This window comes from Penicillium psychrosexuale, assembly GCF_028828465.1.
Source record: "Penicillium psychrosexuale strain IBT 29551 chromosome Unknown utg000004l, whole genome shotgun sequence".
NCBI classification, from domain to species: Eukaryota; Fungi; Ascomycota; class Eurotiomycetes; order Eurotiales; family Aspergillaceae; genus Penicillium; species Penicillium psychrosexuale.
Window position 1 is genome coordinate 8061489 of NW_026643189.1, and position 15154 is coordinate 8076642.

A 15154-nucleotide genomic window follows, 5' to 3' on the forward strand; every position below is an offset into this window, starting at 1 on the left:
GATGAAAAAGATAAGTGCTGAGCAATAAGAGCACGCTCATGGGTCAGCACACCTGCATATCTCCTGGGTCCAGTAGCCAAACATATTCCAGGATATGCTGTGAAGGGCTCCAATCGGACTGCAAAGTAATATAGGACAAATATTGGAGATTGGAGTACAGAGAGACTATTCACACGAGATTCTGAAGCCAAAGTCGTGGAAGGGGAGAACCTTAGTCCGTGGGGGATTAGGCAACTGCCACCATCCATGTCACTCTCAACTTCTATTCCCACCTGCAACCCATTTGATTCGGTAGTACAGACAGAGTACGTGGCTCCAGCAAATGGCAAGCAAACAAGAGTCTCATTAACATGAAAGGAAGGGGAAAGAAACATCCTCTCGGCTTCTGAATTCTTGAATCATACACCATGGGCTCCAAATTCCAAGTTTACATCGACCGCCTCCACACCTTCCCTCTGGCCGTGGCCATTCAAGAGATCGCCGACCTGATGCCAGGCCTCACAAGCGTTGTCCCTCAGGAATACGGCTACTTCGTCCAACACCCTGACTTTGAAGGGATCGGCAACCTGAACGACATCGGCACCCTCTGGCTGAAGCTCGGATCGCAATGTCACGATGACCGCGCGCCCCTCAAAGTGCGCCTTGTCCACGTTTCCCAGGACGACCTGATCTACGAAATCTACGGCACCAGCTACAGGATGCTGAATAAGGGACTCCGTGATGGAACCGTGGCACCTCCCGTCCCTCATGAGGATCCCAATTACTGCCCCTGCTGCAGCGGCGAGGCGAGCGCCACCATCTTGGCTTATTTCCATGAGCGACAGGCGTTGTATTTCACCGAGGAGGAATACAAGGGTCTCTGGGGGGATCAGCCGAATGCAGGGGAGAAGTCTAGTGGTTGGACAAAGGAGAATGGATGGACGAAGCGTTCTATCAATGCGAGCAAGGAGCAGATCGAGGAAGCTCTGGCGAGAGCCCGGGGTGTTGGCATTGCGAGTATGCTTTAGATGATCTAGTGTTAAACTGGGAAAGATTCGCAGTGATCACGGGCGTCGGAGAGATAGTTCAGATGATGAAGAATAAAGATACAGCCGTTACGAATACCTTGCTTGGAAGATTTCGCAACGCCCCGGTATGTACACGGAAAAAGGCAAGAAGATTGCACGGCAAATCCCCATTGAATAGCAAGAAAACCACCCACCTCCAATCTACCCCCGTGTGCAGATGTAAAATAAAGTTGATGTCAGCTTCGTCGGAGCTCGCTCAACTAGGTCGAACCGCTTAGTCGTGGCTGCGAGGTCGCTTTCGAGGGTTGATAGCCCGGCGACCAAGAGACTCAGCGCGGCTGCCGATGGAATCCTCCACCCGCTGGAGGTATTCGACAAACTCGTAATAGTTATCGAAGTCCAGATGAGTCTTATCAGCCTCGTTGCGAACCCTGTTCATCAGATGTTCAAAGAGATGGCGCATGCGGTCACGTTCCGAGTCGTTATTCGGGAAATGCGGCACCCACTGCTGCATCCAGTTGGAGAAATCAGTCACCGACTGGGCCGGTCGCTGATAGCTATCCATATAGCGCGACCTAGCGACATCCGGGTACACTCCGCTCTGGAGCTGGTGAATAAGGAAGGTACAGAAATTGCCGTAGGTGACCTTCTCGGCCGGTAGGTGACGTATGTGTCGCTTCCACTCATCCTCGATATTAAGGGCAACGTGCTTAAGCGCCCGCGTGACCTTGCGCTCATCGACCTTGTACCAGTCCGGATATTTATCGAAGTGTCGCTCTAGACCCATAGAGAAGTTCTTGAACTCTCCCAGAGCTCGTCCGTTGTATACCGGCACATTGGGCACCGGTGGGGCGTGGACGGATGATTCAGGATGAAAAGATCGGGCGGACGGTTGCAGACTGGAACGGGATTCAGACTTGACAACCGTTTGGGCGGCGGGGGACCTGGTAGCTGCGGCGAGGGCTCGCAATTGCTCAAGGTTCAAACCGGAGGAGAGGTTTACGGGTTTGGACGAAGGCTTCGGTTCGGACGGCTTAGCCTCGGACGGACGACGATCAGCAGCTTGAGTCACAGGAGCTGGGGCGGTAATCTGCTCCGATCGGGCAGCAACAACCTTCTTTTGGCCTCCATCAATACCAGCCTTGTTGTTCTGCTTCGAATCGGCTCTAGATGGAGTCGAAGCAGGGGTAGCCGGGGGAAGTTCCAAGGTGGTCGCGGCCAGGAGTCGAGTGCGAGCCAATTCCAATTCTCTCTCCTCCTCTGCAACCTTTTGTTTGATATCAATGAGCTCTCGCTGCTTCTTCAGTCGGGATAATTGAGCTTGAGCTTGACGGATTTCCGCCTCGAGATCATCGGCAGAGCCTGTCGGCTCTGCAGGCTTAGTGTCGGTGTTTTCGAACATCTCATTCAGACTGTCCCATCGCTCTTGAATTCGATGAATGGTGGATTCAGAGCCAGGTTTCTTGTCTGGCTCTGACATGGTGGTTTTTTTTTAATCCTTGCGCGTTGCAGATAAGATAGTGTGCGGAGAAAGAAAGTTCCGAGTCCGTGAAGAAACTCACGGTGCCTAAGGCAGCAATCGTTTCAGAGCGAATAAAGTGATGAATGGCAATCTGAGGTGTTTCTCCAGGGCTCTGACTTCACAGATCTGGAAGCCCAAAGGGGTGATGAGATGAGTGGTTGTCAACGGCTACATGCACCCGGACAACAAGTGCTCCTCAATCTAGTATGGGCACAACATCCTGGTATCTTTTCGCTTGTTATAGAGGGATATTCCCCAATTGCCTATGAATCTCTGAAGACAAACCATGCAAATTGAGTCATAAAGTCCGTCCTATGGGCCACTGCCGCTATACTATATATAGAAGTCAAGAGAAGCCGAACAATGATGGGATAACATAGGTATTATTCACTCAAAGATTAGTTATTATAGTAGTATACAGTAAAATTGATCCATCCACGCAACCCCAAGCTTTTTATTTACCCGGTGACCCAAGCAGGCACAAGAACTTCTCATCCGTCGAGGTCAGCACGTTCTTGACCAAGTGCCAGACATTCAAATCATAGGCCTCGCCAATGTGGCCAACAGGATCCAATGGGCAAGTATCCTGGATCCAGCGATTCGTCACGCCTTCCTCGTGGACGAACGATGTCGACGGCGGAGTAACCAGCTCATCGTATTTGGACGCAATGATAGTGACACTGTTACCAGGCTGCACAATAGGGGTACCGTCATTCAATCGGTTGATGGCTGGGCCATCGGGGCCGAGATCGTTGCAAGCAGGGCAGCCGACGGTATTGAGCACTTCGGCCACGACTTCGCGCGACTGATTGCCGAACGTGTACGCGAGGTTGTAAATGCTGGCAAATGTAGTGGCATGGGTAGGCGGTGCGATAGATGCGATCTTGTCGACCAGGTGGGCGACACCCTCGAACTTGGGCACGTAGAGAGATTGGAAAGCACCCTCGGAGTGGCCGACTAGGTCGACTTTGCTTTTGCCGGTCTTTTGCACGACTTCCTTGATGTATGCGGCAATTTCGGGAGCGCTCTCGTTGATTGCCTTCAAACCGCCAAGCAATGGGAAGCCATCGTATGCGCCATAGGTTTGGGCATATGTGCAAAACCCTTGGGTTTGCAGCCAGTACTGCATGTAGTTCAGATCCTCATAATATGTCGCTCCAAGACCATGCAGGAGGACAACTGGGTTGTAGGAGCTTTGGCAGGAGAAATCGTTGATTCCTGTTGCGACGACTGTAGTAGTCGCGAGGGCAGAGAGCGCCAACTTGGTGAATGAAGGCATTTTGTATGACAGGTGTGGTATCTAGCATGGGGCCGGGCCGCATGCTGTTTATAAGGGATTCTGCAGGTACGCAGATCTCCTTTTTTTCTTCATCTCCATCGAACTATCGATTGTTGATCGATTATATCGCCCTGTGAGTGGTCGATGCTGCCGATCACTGGTGGAGCCAGGGCGAATGCGATGTAGTTCCATCGGAAACATCCAATCAGAGTCAGAATGGTAAATGAGCTTTGGATACATCATTTCGGCTGAGATTCATATATTGTGATCTGTTCAAATGTTTTATTACCGCGGCAATATAGCCGGAAGGTGCGGAGCACAGCCCCTATACTATTCAATGGTAAGCAGAACAATGCCCTTATGCCCATGTAGGCATCGGGACTCATTCAAATGACAGCTGCGCCTCGGCGCAATACTTATTTCGAAACAGCTGGACCACACAACCCTAATATAGACTAATTAAATCGTGGCTACGGAACATCACGTCTATGGAGAGTATTTGCGTCCACTCTACGGACTACCCGATTCAGTGACGAGGCTTCTTTGGTAGATAACTCTGGCATGGAACTGCCCCAAAGCCCAAGAGCATGCCGCTTCTCAACGAGTTGCAGCACTTCAATCATAAAATGGCGCTCTGGACCTCCGTCTGGGAATGCTTCCCACGCTACTCGAGTGGGGAATGCAAGACGATTGATCATGTTGCCCGGCGCAGTGAGGATATAAAATTCCAATGAGCGGCAGATCCCGCAACCCAAGTCATACTGTTCCATGGGCGAGACGCGATCCTCTGGCCGAGTGTCGATCGAGGACAGAATCAATCGCACGGCGTAGTATATACACATAGTTTGTGCGAGTAGCAGGTTTGGATATGTGAATTTTGTTGGGATGAAAGTAGCCCCGGTGCGGAGGTCGCGGCGTTGGAAGATTGGGAATCCCTGGTCGCCCTTTTGTTCGGCTTCCTGCGGTGGCCCGTCAGGGTATGCGACAACCCACTCTTGGTGCCATTGATAGAAACGGGCTGTAAGCTCGCGTATTCCATTCCAAAGCGTAGACTGTTTGATAGCCATCTCTTGTGCGCCCATGACAGATGTGATTTGGGCTTCTTTAAAGGCATCTGATACTGCTAGTAAACCCGGGACCTCGGTAGCCAGGTCAAGTAGATGGTGCAGAATATCTTTTTGACTCGTTCCTGCTGACCACGGAATGGTCTTCCACTCTTCACGGGCCAGGAACGAGGGTTGTCGAGCTGCCAGAGCACCGCCAATCTAAGCCATTAGAATTAGAGGAGGAAATTACGAAAGGTCTGTGATCTTACCCAATATGGACGGAGTTCGGTGAACAAAAGATGTTCAACTCCATACATGTGATTTTCTGGTCCACGATGTTCAAATAGACGCACTGCTCCTCGGACGTGAGCAAGGACACCACTCTGAGTAGTCCGTTCAACGCTCTGCTGTAGTTAGTATTGACTAGGGAGAAAAAGTGTTTTATCAAACCAACCTCGAAAGCCAGCAAGAGAGTTACGGTCACCAGCGTTGATTCTGCTTTGCATTTTTCAGGATCCACCAGCGCATCCTGCAATGCACGTAGCACGCGGGGGTATAGTCGGAATCCGGACGCCTCGATCTGCTTGTTCTGCACAGAACGACCAAAGAATGCCACCGAGACGGCCTCGAACGCGTCTGTCATGAGTGGCGAGAACATTCGAATCCCAGCCGCAGCCCGCAATGCACCCGCTCGTCCAGATTTCATATCCACTTCTGGGCTAAATGCATCCACGAATCTCTCGACAAACACATCCACTGCGGGTCTTTGCATGCTCATGACCGATATCGTGCCAGATGAGTCAGACCCACTGCTCTGTGACATTCGTTCAAAGTCGCTGTCATCGTCTTCCTCACTTCGCAGATTATTGAAGTCTTCGACCGGGGAATTAAGTAACCCGCGATTCCGAACCGGGAGTGACGAATGTCGCGAAGGATCATCGTAGGATTCGTACGCTGAGGCTGTCAGCACGGGTAGCTTTCTAGCAATCGTTATACCACATAACATACCTTCCCTGCCTTCCCATGGTCCAACAGGGACCAAACCCTTCTTCAGGCCGACATGTGCATTCCGAACATCGCGAATAAGATTATCGACTAGCGGGCTTGGTGCAGAGCGAATAGACTCAAATAAGTTCTCGAGCTGGTCCAGGCGCTGGAGATCCTGGGCCCCAGATCCTGCACAGGCATCAGCGATTTGTTCTCCATCCACATGAGTTTGCCACACGCTAGAGAAAAGAGTGAGTGGGCGGGGCTTGCAAATGTACCATTATGTTTGTCGTCTATTCTCCCCCTCAGCTCGCGGATCTCCGCCCGTAAGTTCCGAATCTCTTCCGCCTGACTGATGGGGCCAGCTTCTTCGTCGGGGACATGCTCATACACGCATTTGGAGGGGTAGCCATGGGCACAGCAGGCGTGGCAGGGCTTGACTCGGTCACACTAACAGCAGGATCCACGTTAGCCTTGCGTGATGCGTTACGACCAGTGGGACGCATCAAATGGGTACGGGAGCGTCCCGACCCCTGGGGCGATCTGAGCACGATGACGGGGGTAAACGGACCTTGACTTTCCGGAGTCGGCAGACTTTACAGGACCGCGACTGGCGGTTCGGAGCCTTCCTGACTCGTGAGTCGGGGACAGGTTGTTGCGTACCACCGATCATAGGGGCAAGGGAAGCTCAGGGATGAAGGGGAGGGTTCCTCATCCCGAGCCAACGACACAGCAGGATTTAGGCGAGCCAGATTTCCGACGTGGGAGTCCGAGCTCGTCCGAGATCTGCTTGCTCTCGAAATGGGCATTGGCACTGGTTAGTTCCACACTAGTCGACGCCTCTGGAGGTTTTGATACGTGCGTGGAGGTCAGGAGGTGGAGTGACTCCGCCATTCTGACTGGGCCCGAACGGAGTGGTTTTGATTGGATGTTGGCATTGCCCGTGGATAAGTTCTGGCAGGACACTGTCATGGATTGAAGAATTGAGACAAGGCCAGTCAAAATTCATAAACTGCAGGCTCAAGATTGTAAATTGTAGGATAATCTATACGATATTGTAAATGTTTTGTGAATGCAGAGTTGGTAAAGATCACCGAGGTTGATGGATTTAATGAGTGTCACGTGCAGCGCCTCCCAACTCATTCAGACCTTCTGCTTTCAATTTTGTTTCATTAGCATCTCAATATATGCATCTCATTCTTTTGCATGCCTACAAGTACGTTGCAAACCTCACAAGTACCCATTTCTTGGCCTATGTCTGTAGGCCAGTTATTGACTAGGTATGTTGTATATAGTTAGCGAACCCCTCGAAAGACATGAAAAAAGACACCCCGAAAGAGATGAATTTGATATTCCCGTCACTTTATCTTTATCTAGTCTGTCAGATTTCAATCTCCAGTCACTCTTTCAATCTACTCAAATGGTGTATACGTTAATACCAAGATACTACATGGAGAAGAAGAAAACCAGGAAAGCTTCCATACACTCAAAGTATAGGTGCTTCATGTGAAAATACACATCCAGTCTCCGCGATGGGCAAGAAGTATCAGATGTCCGCAAAATGACACATATAACACTCATCGTGTTCCTTGCCATCCCATAAGAAGCTCGCCTTGGCATGATTGTGGGCACCCTTCGCACACCACTTCCAGTCCCGAATACAAAACAAACAGATATGCAGTCCCGCCATTGGCCATGGGCGAAGTTTCTCACAATGCATACAGCCAAAGAATTCGGGACGTTGGTTAGGACCTACGCTGATTTCACTTTGCTGCTCATATTCGGGCTCACTTGAAAGTGACTCTAGGTCTTCATCTCCCCACTGGATACCAGCTTGTGCGGTCTCCTTGTCTTCCTCTGGCTTTGTGGTGGTTCCCATCATATTCTTGGTGGTGGTAGAAATGGTGATGACAGTGGTTGTTGTTGTGCTTTGCGCGGAACTTTCGATAACGGGTGGTGCAACTGTGACCCAACTGTGCTGGCTAGGATCTGCGTGCGAACCTGTCGCTTGGTCATGTACGGTGGTTGTCGGTGCAGCACTGGTGCCTTCAGAGGTAAGTCCCGTCTGCGAGTTGCTGACGTCGGGAATAGTTCGGGGTGCTGGCTTAGGGAGATAATACGGCCGAGATCGACCCCTGTTGCCTTGCGTGTTTCCTTGCGCCCTTTTGAATCGTGATCTCTGCTTTTTTTAGTCTCTGGACCTGATAAGTGAGTGGAATTATTTGCCCATCTAGGCATATGATATACCCACATTCCGGTACTTCGTGCGGCAATCCTCACACAGTTTGTAGAACTCCTTCGCTGCACCTTCAGATGCCCGAAATGCATCCTTCGGCCTGTCTTTATTGCAGGTGTGACACAACCTGATTTCTTCGGCCATGGTTGGATGCGGTAATTCTGCAAGTAGTAAAGTCTCAAGTTTGCAAGGGGAAATAGGGTGTCGTTGAGGCAGTAAGTAGTAATGTGGGTTTACGCAAAAGGAAAGAAGAACTTGCCTTTGATTGAAGTTATATATATGGACCAGTAGAATGCCCGCGCGTTACGCCGCTGTTCAATATAGCACAACAGGTTCAGAGGGAGAAAGAGAAAGGTCGCCATTCAAATGCTAACTTCTAAGTAAAGTTTATATGACAGTCACATGTAGCTTATATTTCGCTAGCTAAGTGAGGGGGGTATATAAATAAAATGAAGCAAAATCCATAGCGCTATAACAAATGTTTCAACGACACTCAAACTTCCGAACAGGTCGTGGCAAGCTGGTATTATGAATGTGAATTGGACTTTTACATCTCACTGATCAACTGAAAACAAACAATTTTTGCAATATTCCCTTTCTTGCTAGCGCGTTCCATTTCACAAAGCGCTTGGTCAAGAGATTCCATATCCCACGCATTCGGATTTGATATTTGATTCGGTGCGACTTCTTCATGCTCCCAGGGCTCATCGGCGCCCGGTAAGATGGGTAGTGTTGTAGGTAATTTTGCATTTTCGATCAGGTCGACTCGGTGTAGAAGATCATCATGCACGGCACTGGATACCACTTTTTGCATTGTGATGCCGGCAATGACATGGCGTAGATCGGGCTCAGCAGCGTGGGCCTCTTTTCGAATCTTCTTTAGTGAGAGCTCGTAGAGTCGATATGGTAGAACTTCAGAGTCAATGGTAGGGTTGCGACTTGGGGCTGGACTGCCAACAAGAGTAACGCGAGGATTTGGTAGTTGGCGTTGTCGCCGAACTTGAGGGATGTTTCTGGCGATGAGCCTGGTGCATTGTGCTGCGGACATTGTGAATGGAGGTATCAATTGAATTGTTGAATTGGAGATCTTGGACGATGTGTTGAAGAGAAGAATAAATATATGCTCGCCAGTCAACAATTGCAATTCACGAAATGATTACAACGTCACCTGGCTTACTTGCAAATCATGCCACTCCGTCGTGAAGTGCCAATGGAGGAAATCGGGATATTTGGCGCGGCATCTTGGGGGGTTGGGTGGCGCAAGTGTCATGCCACCGATCTTCAACCTCACTCTACATCATCGTCTTTTTGTTTAAGAAGAATCAATTGCCAGCTTGTGAAGGTTAGAATTGGGGGAAACTATTTTATATGAGTTCCCCGTGGAGAATGGTAGACGCCAATATACACATCGGGTGGTGTCTCCGAGATACCTATGGACTACAGAAAGAAGAATATGTGGACATATATGGACATATCTCCAGAGCGATATCTTTTTTATATATGCATCTCTCATGGAGATTCCCTTTTTCATGGATTCCCCTTTTCATGGATGCTCAATGCTGTCCATGTGTCGGGAAGGGAGCCGATGGATATTCCATAGGTATCACCGCTAGAATCAAAGAAATGCAATATCCACTGGGGTCATCGGAGCAATTGAAGGCGTGCTAGCTCCATGTCTCCGAATAATCAAGCGAAATATATCTTGTTGGCGCCCAGGATCCCCATCTTCAAGATCGGAAGGGGATGCCGATGCATACTTCTACCCCACCATGAAATCATGAAGACTAATACAAACCTTTATCGCAATGAGTCATCTTCGCATGGCTGAGATTCTGAATATTCTGTTGACTTGTTGAGATCGGTGCATTGCCTTTCATTTCTGCTGCTTCCTTTACAGTCCAAAGGTCTCAGCTCAGTATCGTCACTCGTGATCATCTGTCGAGGCCCAAAAATAACATCATGCAAAAGTCTGCCACCGCATCTGTGCAAAATCCAATTCAAGAGCCATGGCAATCGGCTGCGACAAGCGTTTCAGAATATCCCACTAGTTATCCCACTGGTCACAATGCAAACTTCGACGAAGAAGCTCCCCGGTCGGCATTTTCCATAGTCGAACCGCCGGCCGAGCTATCCACACTCACAACTCATCTGACCGGTCATAGTACCGACGACAAATTCCCAGATGGAGGGTTGCAAGCGTGGTGTGTTGTGGCAGGTTCATTCTTTCTCTTGATGAGTACATTCGGTGTGATGAACACGACGGGAATCCTGCAAAATTACTTCGCTTCCCATCAGCTGGCCAGCTATTCGCCGAGTGCAGTCGGCTGGATTCCGGGACTGTTCACCTTCTTTGGTTTGAGTGTTTCTGTACAGGTTGGGCCGATGTTTGATCGATATGGACCCAGGGGCATTCTTATAGCTGGCACTCTATGCTATGTGACTGGCCTTGTTCTTCTCGCCGAAAGCCATCTTTACTGGCACTTTGTTCTTACCCTTGGTGTTCTTTCTGGGACCGGTGCTGCCCTCTTGAGCACAGTGGCATTAGCTAGTGTGCCTCAATGGTTCGATCGCAAGGCAGCCCTTGCGATTGGGATTTCGATGTCGGGCGCGGGTCTTGGTGGTGTGATATTTCCGTTTGTGCTAAGAGCCGGATTCACCAACCTTGGATATAAGTGGACAATTCGATTACTGGCATTGTTGGTACTGGTGATGTCTGTCCTTGGAACAGCTCTGGTCAAGGCACGTCTTCCAAAGGGCAGAAGTAAATCAACTATCAACTTGCGTTCCTTGCAAGATGCAAGGTTTACCTGGTTGACAATGGGCATCTTTGGTGGGTCGCGCTTTCGGTCGGAGATCCGGATAATAGAAACAAGTACTGACTTGGGGTAGCTCTTGAGCTCGAGGTTTTCGCTGGTCTAGGTCTTTATCCAACCTACGTGGTCATGCAGGGGTTTTCTACCAATACCAGTGTCATTCTTCTGGCTGTTCTGAACGTGTGAGTGGTAATGGATGTTGGTGGTCTCTCGAGCGAAGCGCTGACTAGTGTGGCATAGAGCATCCACGGCCGGACGACTGATGGCTGGGGGCGTGGCGGATCGGTTTGGCAGAATCAACACCCAGACTGCACTCATTGCTCTGGGTGCATTCGCAGTGTTTGTGGTCTGGCTGCCGTTTGGAAATTCCCTAATAGGGCTTTATATCTTCTCGGTCATCTTCGGATTGGCTTCAGGATCATTCCTAAGTCTTGCGCCAGCCTGCATCGGGCAGATATCTAAGGCAAGCGAGGTTGGCGGAAGGTTCGGCTTGACATATTCGATTGTTAGCATTGCGTAAGTCTTTCAAATCCCGTTAGTAGTAGTAGTTCCTCGCTAATGGGAACTTAGAACACTGATCTGTATCCCCATCGGCGGTGAGATGCTCGACAAAGTCGGGAAGAGAGCCATGGTGGCATATCTGGGAAGTGTTCTGATAGTGTCACTTGGTTTGTTCGTGATGGCCAGGTGGGCCTGTCTGAGCTACCGGTGGAGGTGGCAGACAAAGATTTAAGAGTTGATGAGACTAGAGAGGAATCTCCTGCATAAAAGTTGATGTTGTATTCCAATTGGTAATAGCGCTAGCTAACAAATTATCGTGAAAAGAGGTTTGAAAATCATTATGACACTGTTAGTCGAATGTTGAGTTGATTATAAGGCATATGTCGATGTCTGAGAACTCGATCCGTTCAGGAAATGCTCGCAACCAAGTGGCAAACCTAGTTCTGTTCGCCTCCCTGAGACCTAGTATACTCATCGCTGTGACCTGTCAGTGTTGGTCTCGAGTGGGAAAATTCAGGATATCCTCACATATGTTTGTCAAGTTCATTCATATGCTTGCGCTGCTCCTCGACCTTTCGTTTGAGATTTTCAAGTCTACCACCAGGTAAGTTTATATATTGAACTTGATGTAGTGTGACTCACTTCTCCATCTCAACTTGTCGAATGTACATGGCTTCGTGTGCAGCCTCGCGTCTGGCGAAAGAGTCCTTCCTGCCAAAAGTCAGATATGACGTCATCTATTTTGCACTGTGCCACCATACTGGCCCATGAACTCCGACTTGGTAGCACCGGTATCGCCTGCACTCATGATGCTCGGGGTGATAGAGAGGGATCGGAGAAGAGTTGGGTTGGTAGTGACACGGAGAATGGGTCGGGAAATTGCTGATTGCATGGTGGTTGGGGGTGTGGGGTGTGGGGTTACGTCGATCAGTGATGGGAAGGGTGTCACACTGTGTGCAATAATGTACTGAGTCAGGTTCGATATTGGATTTGAATAATTCAGAGATGGTAGAGATGGTAGAGATGTTGGAGATGAAGGTGATGAAGTTCAGACTATTTAAATCAATGACTTCAGAGCCATGTCAGCTGACCATATATGGGTTGATGCGGTCAATTCATGATTGGATAGCATCATCACCCTCGACAAGTCTGGATACTGCCTATGATATGACAGTCGTACCACTCGGACTTTATTCCTTTGCCACGTCTGGTTCAGAGTTGCGACAGTTGGTCACAATGGGCCTCTGTCGTACAATAATCGGTGTCTTTCATCGATATACAAGCCAAAACCCTCTAATTGGAATATCAAATCAAATTACAATCTGCTAGAATTCTTCTACAATACATAGCGGAATCCCTTCTGCAGCCGTCTAGCAGCGGCAATATCAATCCCCTCAATATCAGCAGTAGCCTGCAGCCGACGAATATCCTTCTCGGAAAGCTGCATTTCCTCATTCTCCATACGCTCCTGGCGTTTGTTGAGCATGCGCAAGTTGAAGTACAAGAAGAGAGCCGCAAGACCAGCAATTATCTGTAGCGCAATGCAAACACCCATAGCCATGGGGTAGTGTGGTTTCTCTTTGTCGAGGTACGTATAAGGGGTCCAAATTGAAGCGCTATTTCCAATTGAGTTGAAAAATGCAAAGGCTGTTTCGATTAATTTGATGATCGATGGGACACACTAAGGGGATATGACTTACCGACAGCACGCTTGGCCGGTGGACGAGGAATGGAGCTCGCGAGCCAGGAATAGAGAGTTCCATTCTGGGCGAAGACGAATACCATCAAGAAGAATGAGAAGTATCGTGGTCCAAAAGAGTCGGTTTTCATGAAAATGACGAACCCAATGATGGTGATCGGGATCGGGTAGATGAAGAACCAGAATCTCTTCTCTAATCTATCAGAGGCCATGGAGTGACAAAGAGAATATACAACCATGAAGAGATAGGGGGGCGCCACCAGCACCAGGGTGATGGTTTCCGGCAAGTCGAGGGTCTTGACCAATGTCGGGAAGAAGTTCTGGAAACCCGCCGCTCCGGTGATGCACATATATGCCAAGGCGAATATATATGTCTTGATGTCGGTCATGGCGAGTTTGAACCCCTCAACCTGGCTTCTGCCACCCCCTTCATCCACATCGGCCTGGCCAGCCTCAATGGCAAGACGCCGCTGAGCAACTTTGCGCATCTCAGGGGACAAAAGCTTCCATGTCTCCGGAAAGTCGGGTAGAACGAAGCAAATGACCAGTCCGATAGCGCATGTGATAGACCCTTCAATAATATAGAGCCATTGCCATGCGGAAAGTCCTCGGTGGCCTTTGAGGCCGTTGAGAATACCCGCAGCGATGAGATTTCCGAAAGCGCCACTCAGCAGGGAGCCGGAGTAGAAAATACTCATTCGAAACGCCAATTCCTTCTTGGTATACCATTTAGACAGATAGAAGAGAATGGCACAGAAGAAGGGCGCTTCGACCAAACCAAGAATGAATCGGCAGGCCACAATGCCTCCATAGCTTGAGACTTGACTTGTCACCGCCGATACCAGGCCCCAAGCGCAGACGAAGAACCCGATGTACAGGGATGGCCGACCCATGTAGTTGAGGAGCATGTTCGAAGGCACTTGCATGAGAATATATCCAACGAAGAGAATAGAGAGACCGGTTTGGTACTTTGTATCGTCAAGTTTGAGATCTTCTTCGAGACCTTGGAGCTTTGCTGCTGCGTAATTATTGCTGGTTCTATTAGCATTGACGAACTGTCATGGACGAGATAAACGTACCGATCGATATAATTCATGAGGTAGACTAGAATAGCCAGTGGCATGATCAGGGCATCAATGCGCTTGCGCAATGCCTTCTCGATGACTTTCTCCTCCTCGGTCAACTCTGCCATATGGACAACTTCCTCATGGCTCAAGTCCATCTTCATCCCCAACTCCGCCTCGGTGATGGCATTTTCAGTTCCGGCCATGGTGCTTGATCAGATGTAAGTAGTATAGAAGAGGGACAAGGTCCCGGGACCGGGACTCATTTATGTGTGGGAAGCGGCATGTACCATGTCATATCACAGCTCTGAAGATCGCATTTACCCCGTGAATCCGGAATTCTGGAGAAACGTGGGGGATGGTCCACTCAGTTTGCGGGGAAATCCAAATTCGGAAATTCTACGAGAAGATCTGGTGGTATGACAGCGTTGGCGATGACCTCGGGAATGATACGATGAAAGGTGCCGTGGGTGACCCCCACGGTGGAGGCATGATCATCATCAGCAGAGATAGGAGGAATATCGGTCCTTGTACTCCGTACTCTTTGCCCCAATGGCTTTCGCCAAACCTGGACTTTTAGGACTTCAGCTTGGGCGGTTTCTTCCCCTTGGCTCGGACAAGGTCCGACAAGGTCCGTGACCAGTCTAGCTGCATGGGAAACTTTGTTACTTGGGTTTATTTGAGAAGATATGCGATATCTGGCTGGAAACTCCCATCTTGGTCGGTTTTGTAGAAAGACGTAGCCTCGTCTATTCGAGACAAAAGGCTGAACAGCGATGTATTATAAGAATTGTATCCCATTCCCCATGCCGATCACTGCCACCAGCCTTTGATTTTCCAGAGTACTCGCACGTTCTCCGTATGGCTGGAGCTTGGCTGGGGCTTGGCCGGGGTAACTCCTAGACTCTGTCTCGGTATGAGTTTCTCTGTCATATAGGGCTTTCCCCATAAAATTCAATGAGAGAAACGATAATATCAAGTAATGCATATTTAAATTTGA

General features: G+C 49.4%; 10 protein-coding genes across 10 annotated transcripts; 2 read left to right on the forward strand and 8 right to left on the reverse strand.

The window, feature by feature from the left end:
• Window positions 1–407: 407 nt before the first annotated feature.
• On the forward strand, window positions 408–1007 carry N7518_008926 (uncharacterized protein; the record flags this gene model as incomplete). Its single annotated transcript, XM_057189853.1, has 1 exon — window positions 408–1007. The coding sequence occupies one exon, from the start codon at window positions 408–410 to the stop codon at window positions 1005–1007; it is 600 nt and encodes a 199-aa protein (XP_057041556.1).
• Window positions 1008–1281: 274 nt separating this feature from the next.
• Window positions 1282–2487, reverse strand: N7518_008927 (uncharacterized protein; the record flags this gene model as incomplete). Its single annotated transcript, XM_057189854.1, has 1 exon — window positions 1282–2487. One exon carries the CDS (start codon window positions 2485–2487, stop codon window positions 1282–1284), a length of 1206 nt encoding a protein of 401 aa, XP_057041557.1.
• A 496-nt stretch (window positions 2488–2983) lies between these two features.
• On the reverse strand, window positions 2984–3808 carry N7518_008928 (esterase/lipase family protein; the record flags this gene model as incomplete). Its single annotated transcript, XM_057189855.1, has 1 exon — window positions 2984–3808. The coding sequence occupies one exon, from the start codon at window positions 3806–3808 to the stop codon at window positions 2984–2986; it is 825 nt and encodes a 274-aa protein (XP_057041558.1).
• A 470-nt stretch (window positions 3809–4278) lies between these two features.
• N7518_008929 (Zn(II)2Cys6 transcription factor domain-containing protein) lies at window positions 4279–6514 on the reverse strand (the record flags this gene model as incomplete). Its single annotated transcript, XM_057189856.1, has 6 exons — window positions 4279–5073; window positions 5124–5261; window positions 5309–5808; window positions 5863–6030; window positions 6120–6291; window positions 6413–6514. 6 exons carry the CDS (start codon window positions 6512–6514, stop codon window positions 4279–4281), a joined length of 1875 nt encoding a protein of 624 aa, XP_057041559.1.
• A 38-nt stretch (window positions 6515–6552) lies between these two features.
• On the reverse strand, window positions 6553–6735 carry N7518_008930 (uncharacterized protein; the record flags this gene model as incomplete). The annotated part of the gene is made up of 1 exon (XM_057189857.1): window positions 6553–6735. One exon carries the CDS (start codon window positions 6733–6735, stop codon window positions 6553–6555), a length of 183 nt encoding a protein of 60 aa, XP_057041560.1.
• A 652-nt stretch (window positions 6736–7387) lies between these two features.
• N7518_008931 (uncharacterized protein) lies at window positions 7388–8221 on the reverse strand (the record flags this gene model as incomplete). Its single annotated transcript, XM_057189858.1, has 2 exons — window positions 7388–8020; window positions 8093–8221. The coding sequence occupies 2 exons, from the start codon at window positions 8219–8221 to the stop codon at window positions 7388–7390; spliced, it is 762 nt and encodes a 253-aa protein (XP_057041561.1).
• A 403-nt stretch (window positions 8222–8624) lies between these two features.
• On the reverse strand, window positions 8625–9125 carry N7518_008932 (uncharacterized protein; the record flags this gene model as incomplete). Its single annotated transcript, XM_057189859.1, has 1 exon — window positions 8625–9125. One exon carries the CDS (start codon window positions 9123–9125, stop codon window positions 8625–8627), a length of 501 nt encoding a protein of 166 aa, XP_057041562.1.
• Window positions 9126–10036: 911 nt separating this feature from the next.
• N7518_008933 (MCT family MFS transporter) lies at window positions 10037–11623 on the forward strand (the record flags this gene model as incomplete). Its single annotated transcript, XM_057189860.1, has 4 exons — window positions 10037–10907; window positions 10967–11072; window positions 11131–11406; window positions 11461–11623. 4 exons carry the CDS (start codon window positions 10037–10039, stop codon window positions 11621–11623), a joined length of 1416 nt encoding a protein of 471 aa, XP_057041563.1.
• Window positions 11624–11828: 205 nt separating this feature from the next.
• On the reverse strand, window positions 11829–12283 carry N7518_008934 (uncharacterized protein; the record flags this gene model as incomplete). Its single annotated transcript, XM_057189861.1, has 4 exons — window positions 11829–11868; window positions 11920–11985; window positions 12034–12102; window positions 12153–12283. 4 exons carry the CDS (start codon window positions 12281–12283, stop codon window positions 11829–11831), a joined length of 306 nt encoding a protein of 101 aa, XP_057041564.1.
• A 444-nt stretch (window positions 12284–12727) lies between these two features.
• Window positions 12728–14360, reverse strand: N7518_008935 (putative MFS transporter; the record flags this gene model as incomplete). Its single annotated transcript, XM_057189862.1, has 3 exons — window positions 12728–13038; window positions 13092–14122; window positions 14170–14360. The coding sequence occupies 3 exons, from the start codon at window positions 14358–14360 to the stop codon at window positions 12728–12730; spliced, it is 1533 nt and encodes a 510-aa protein (XP_057041565.1).
• Window positions 14361–15154: the final 794 nt, after the last annotated feature.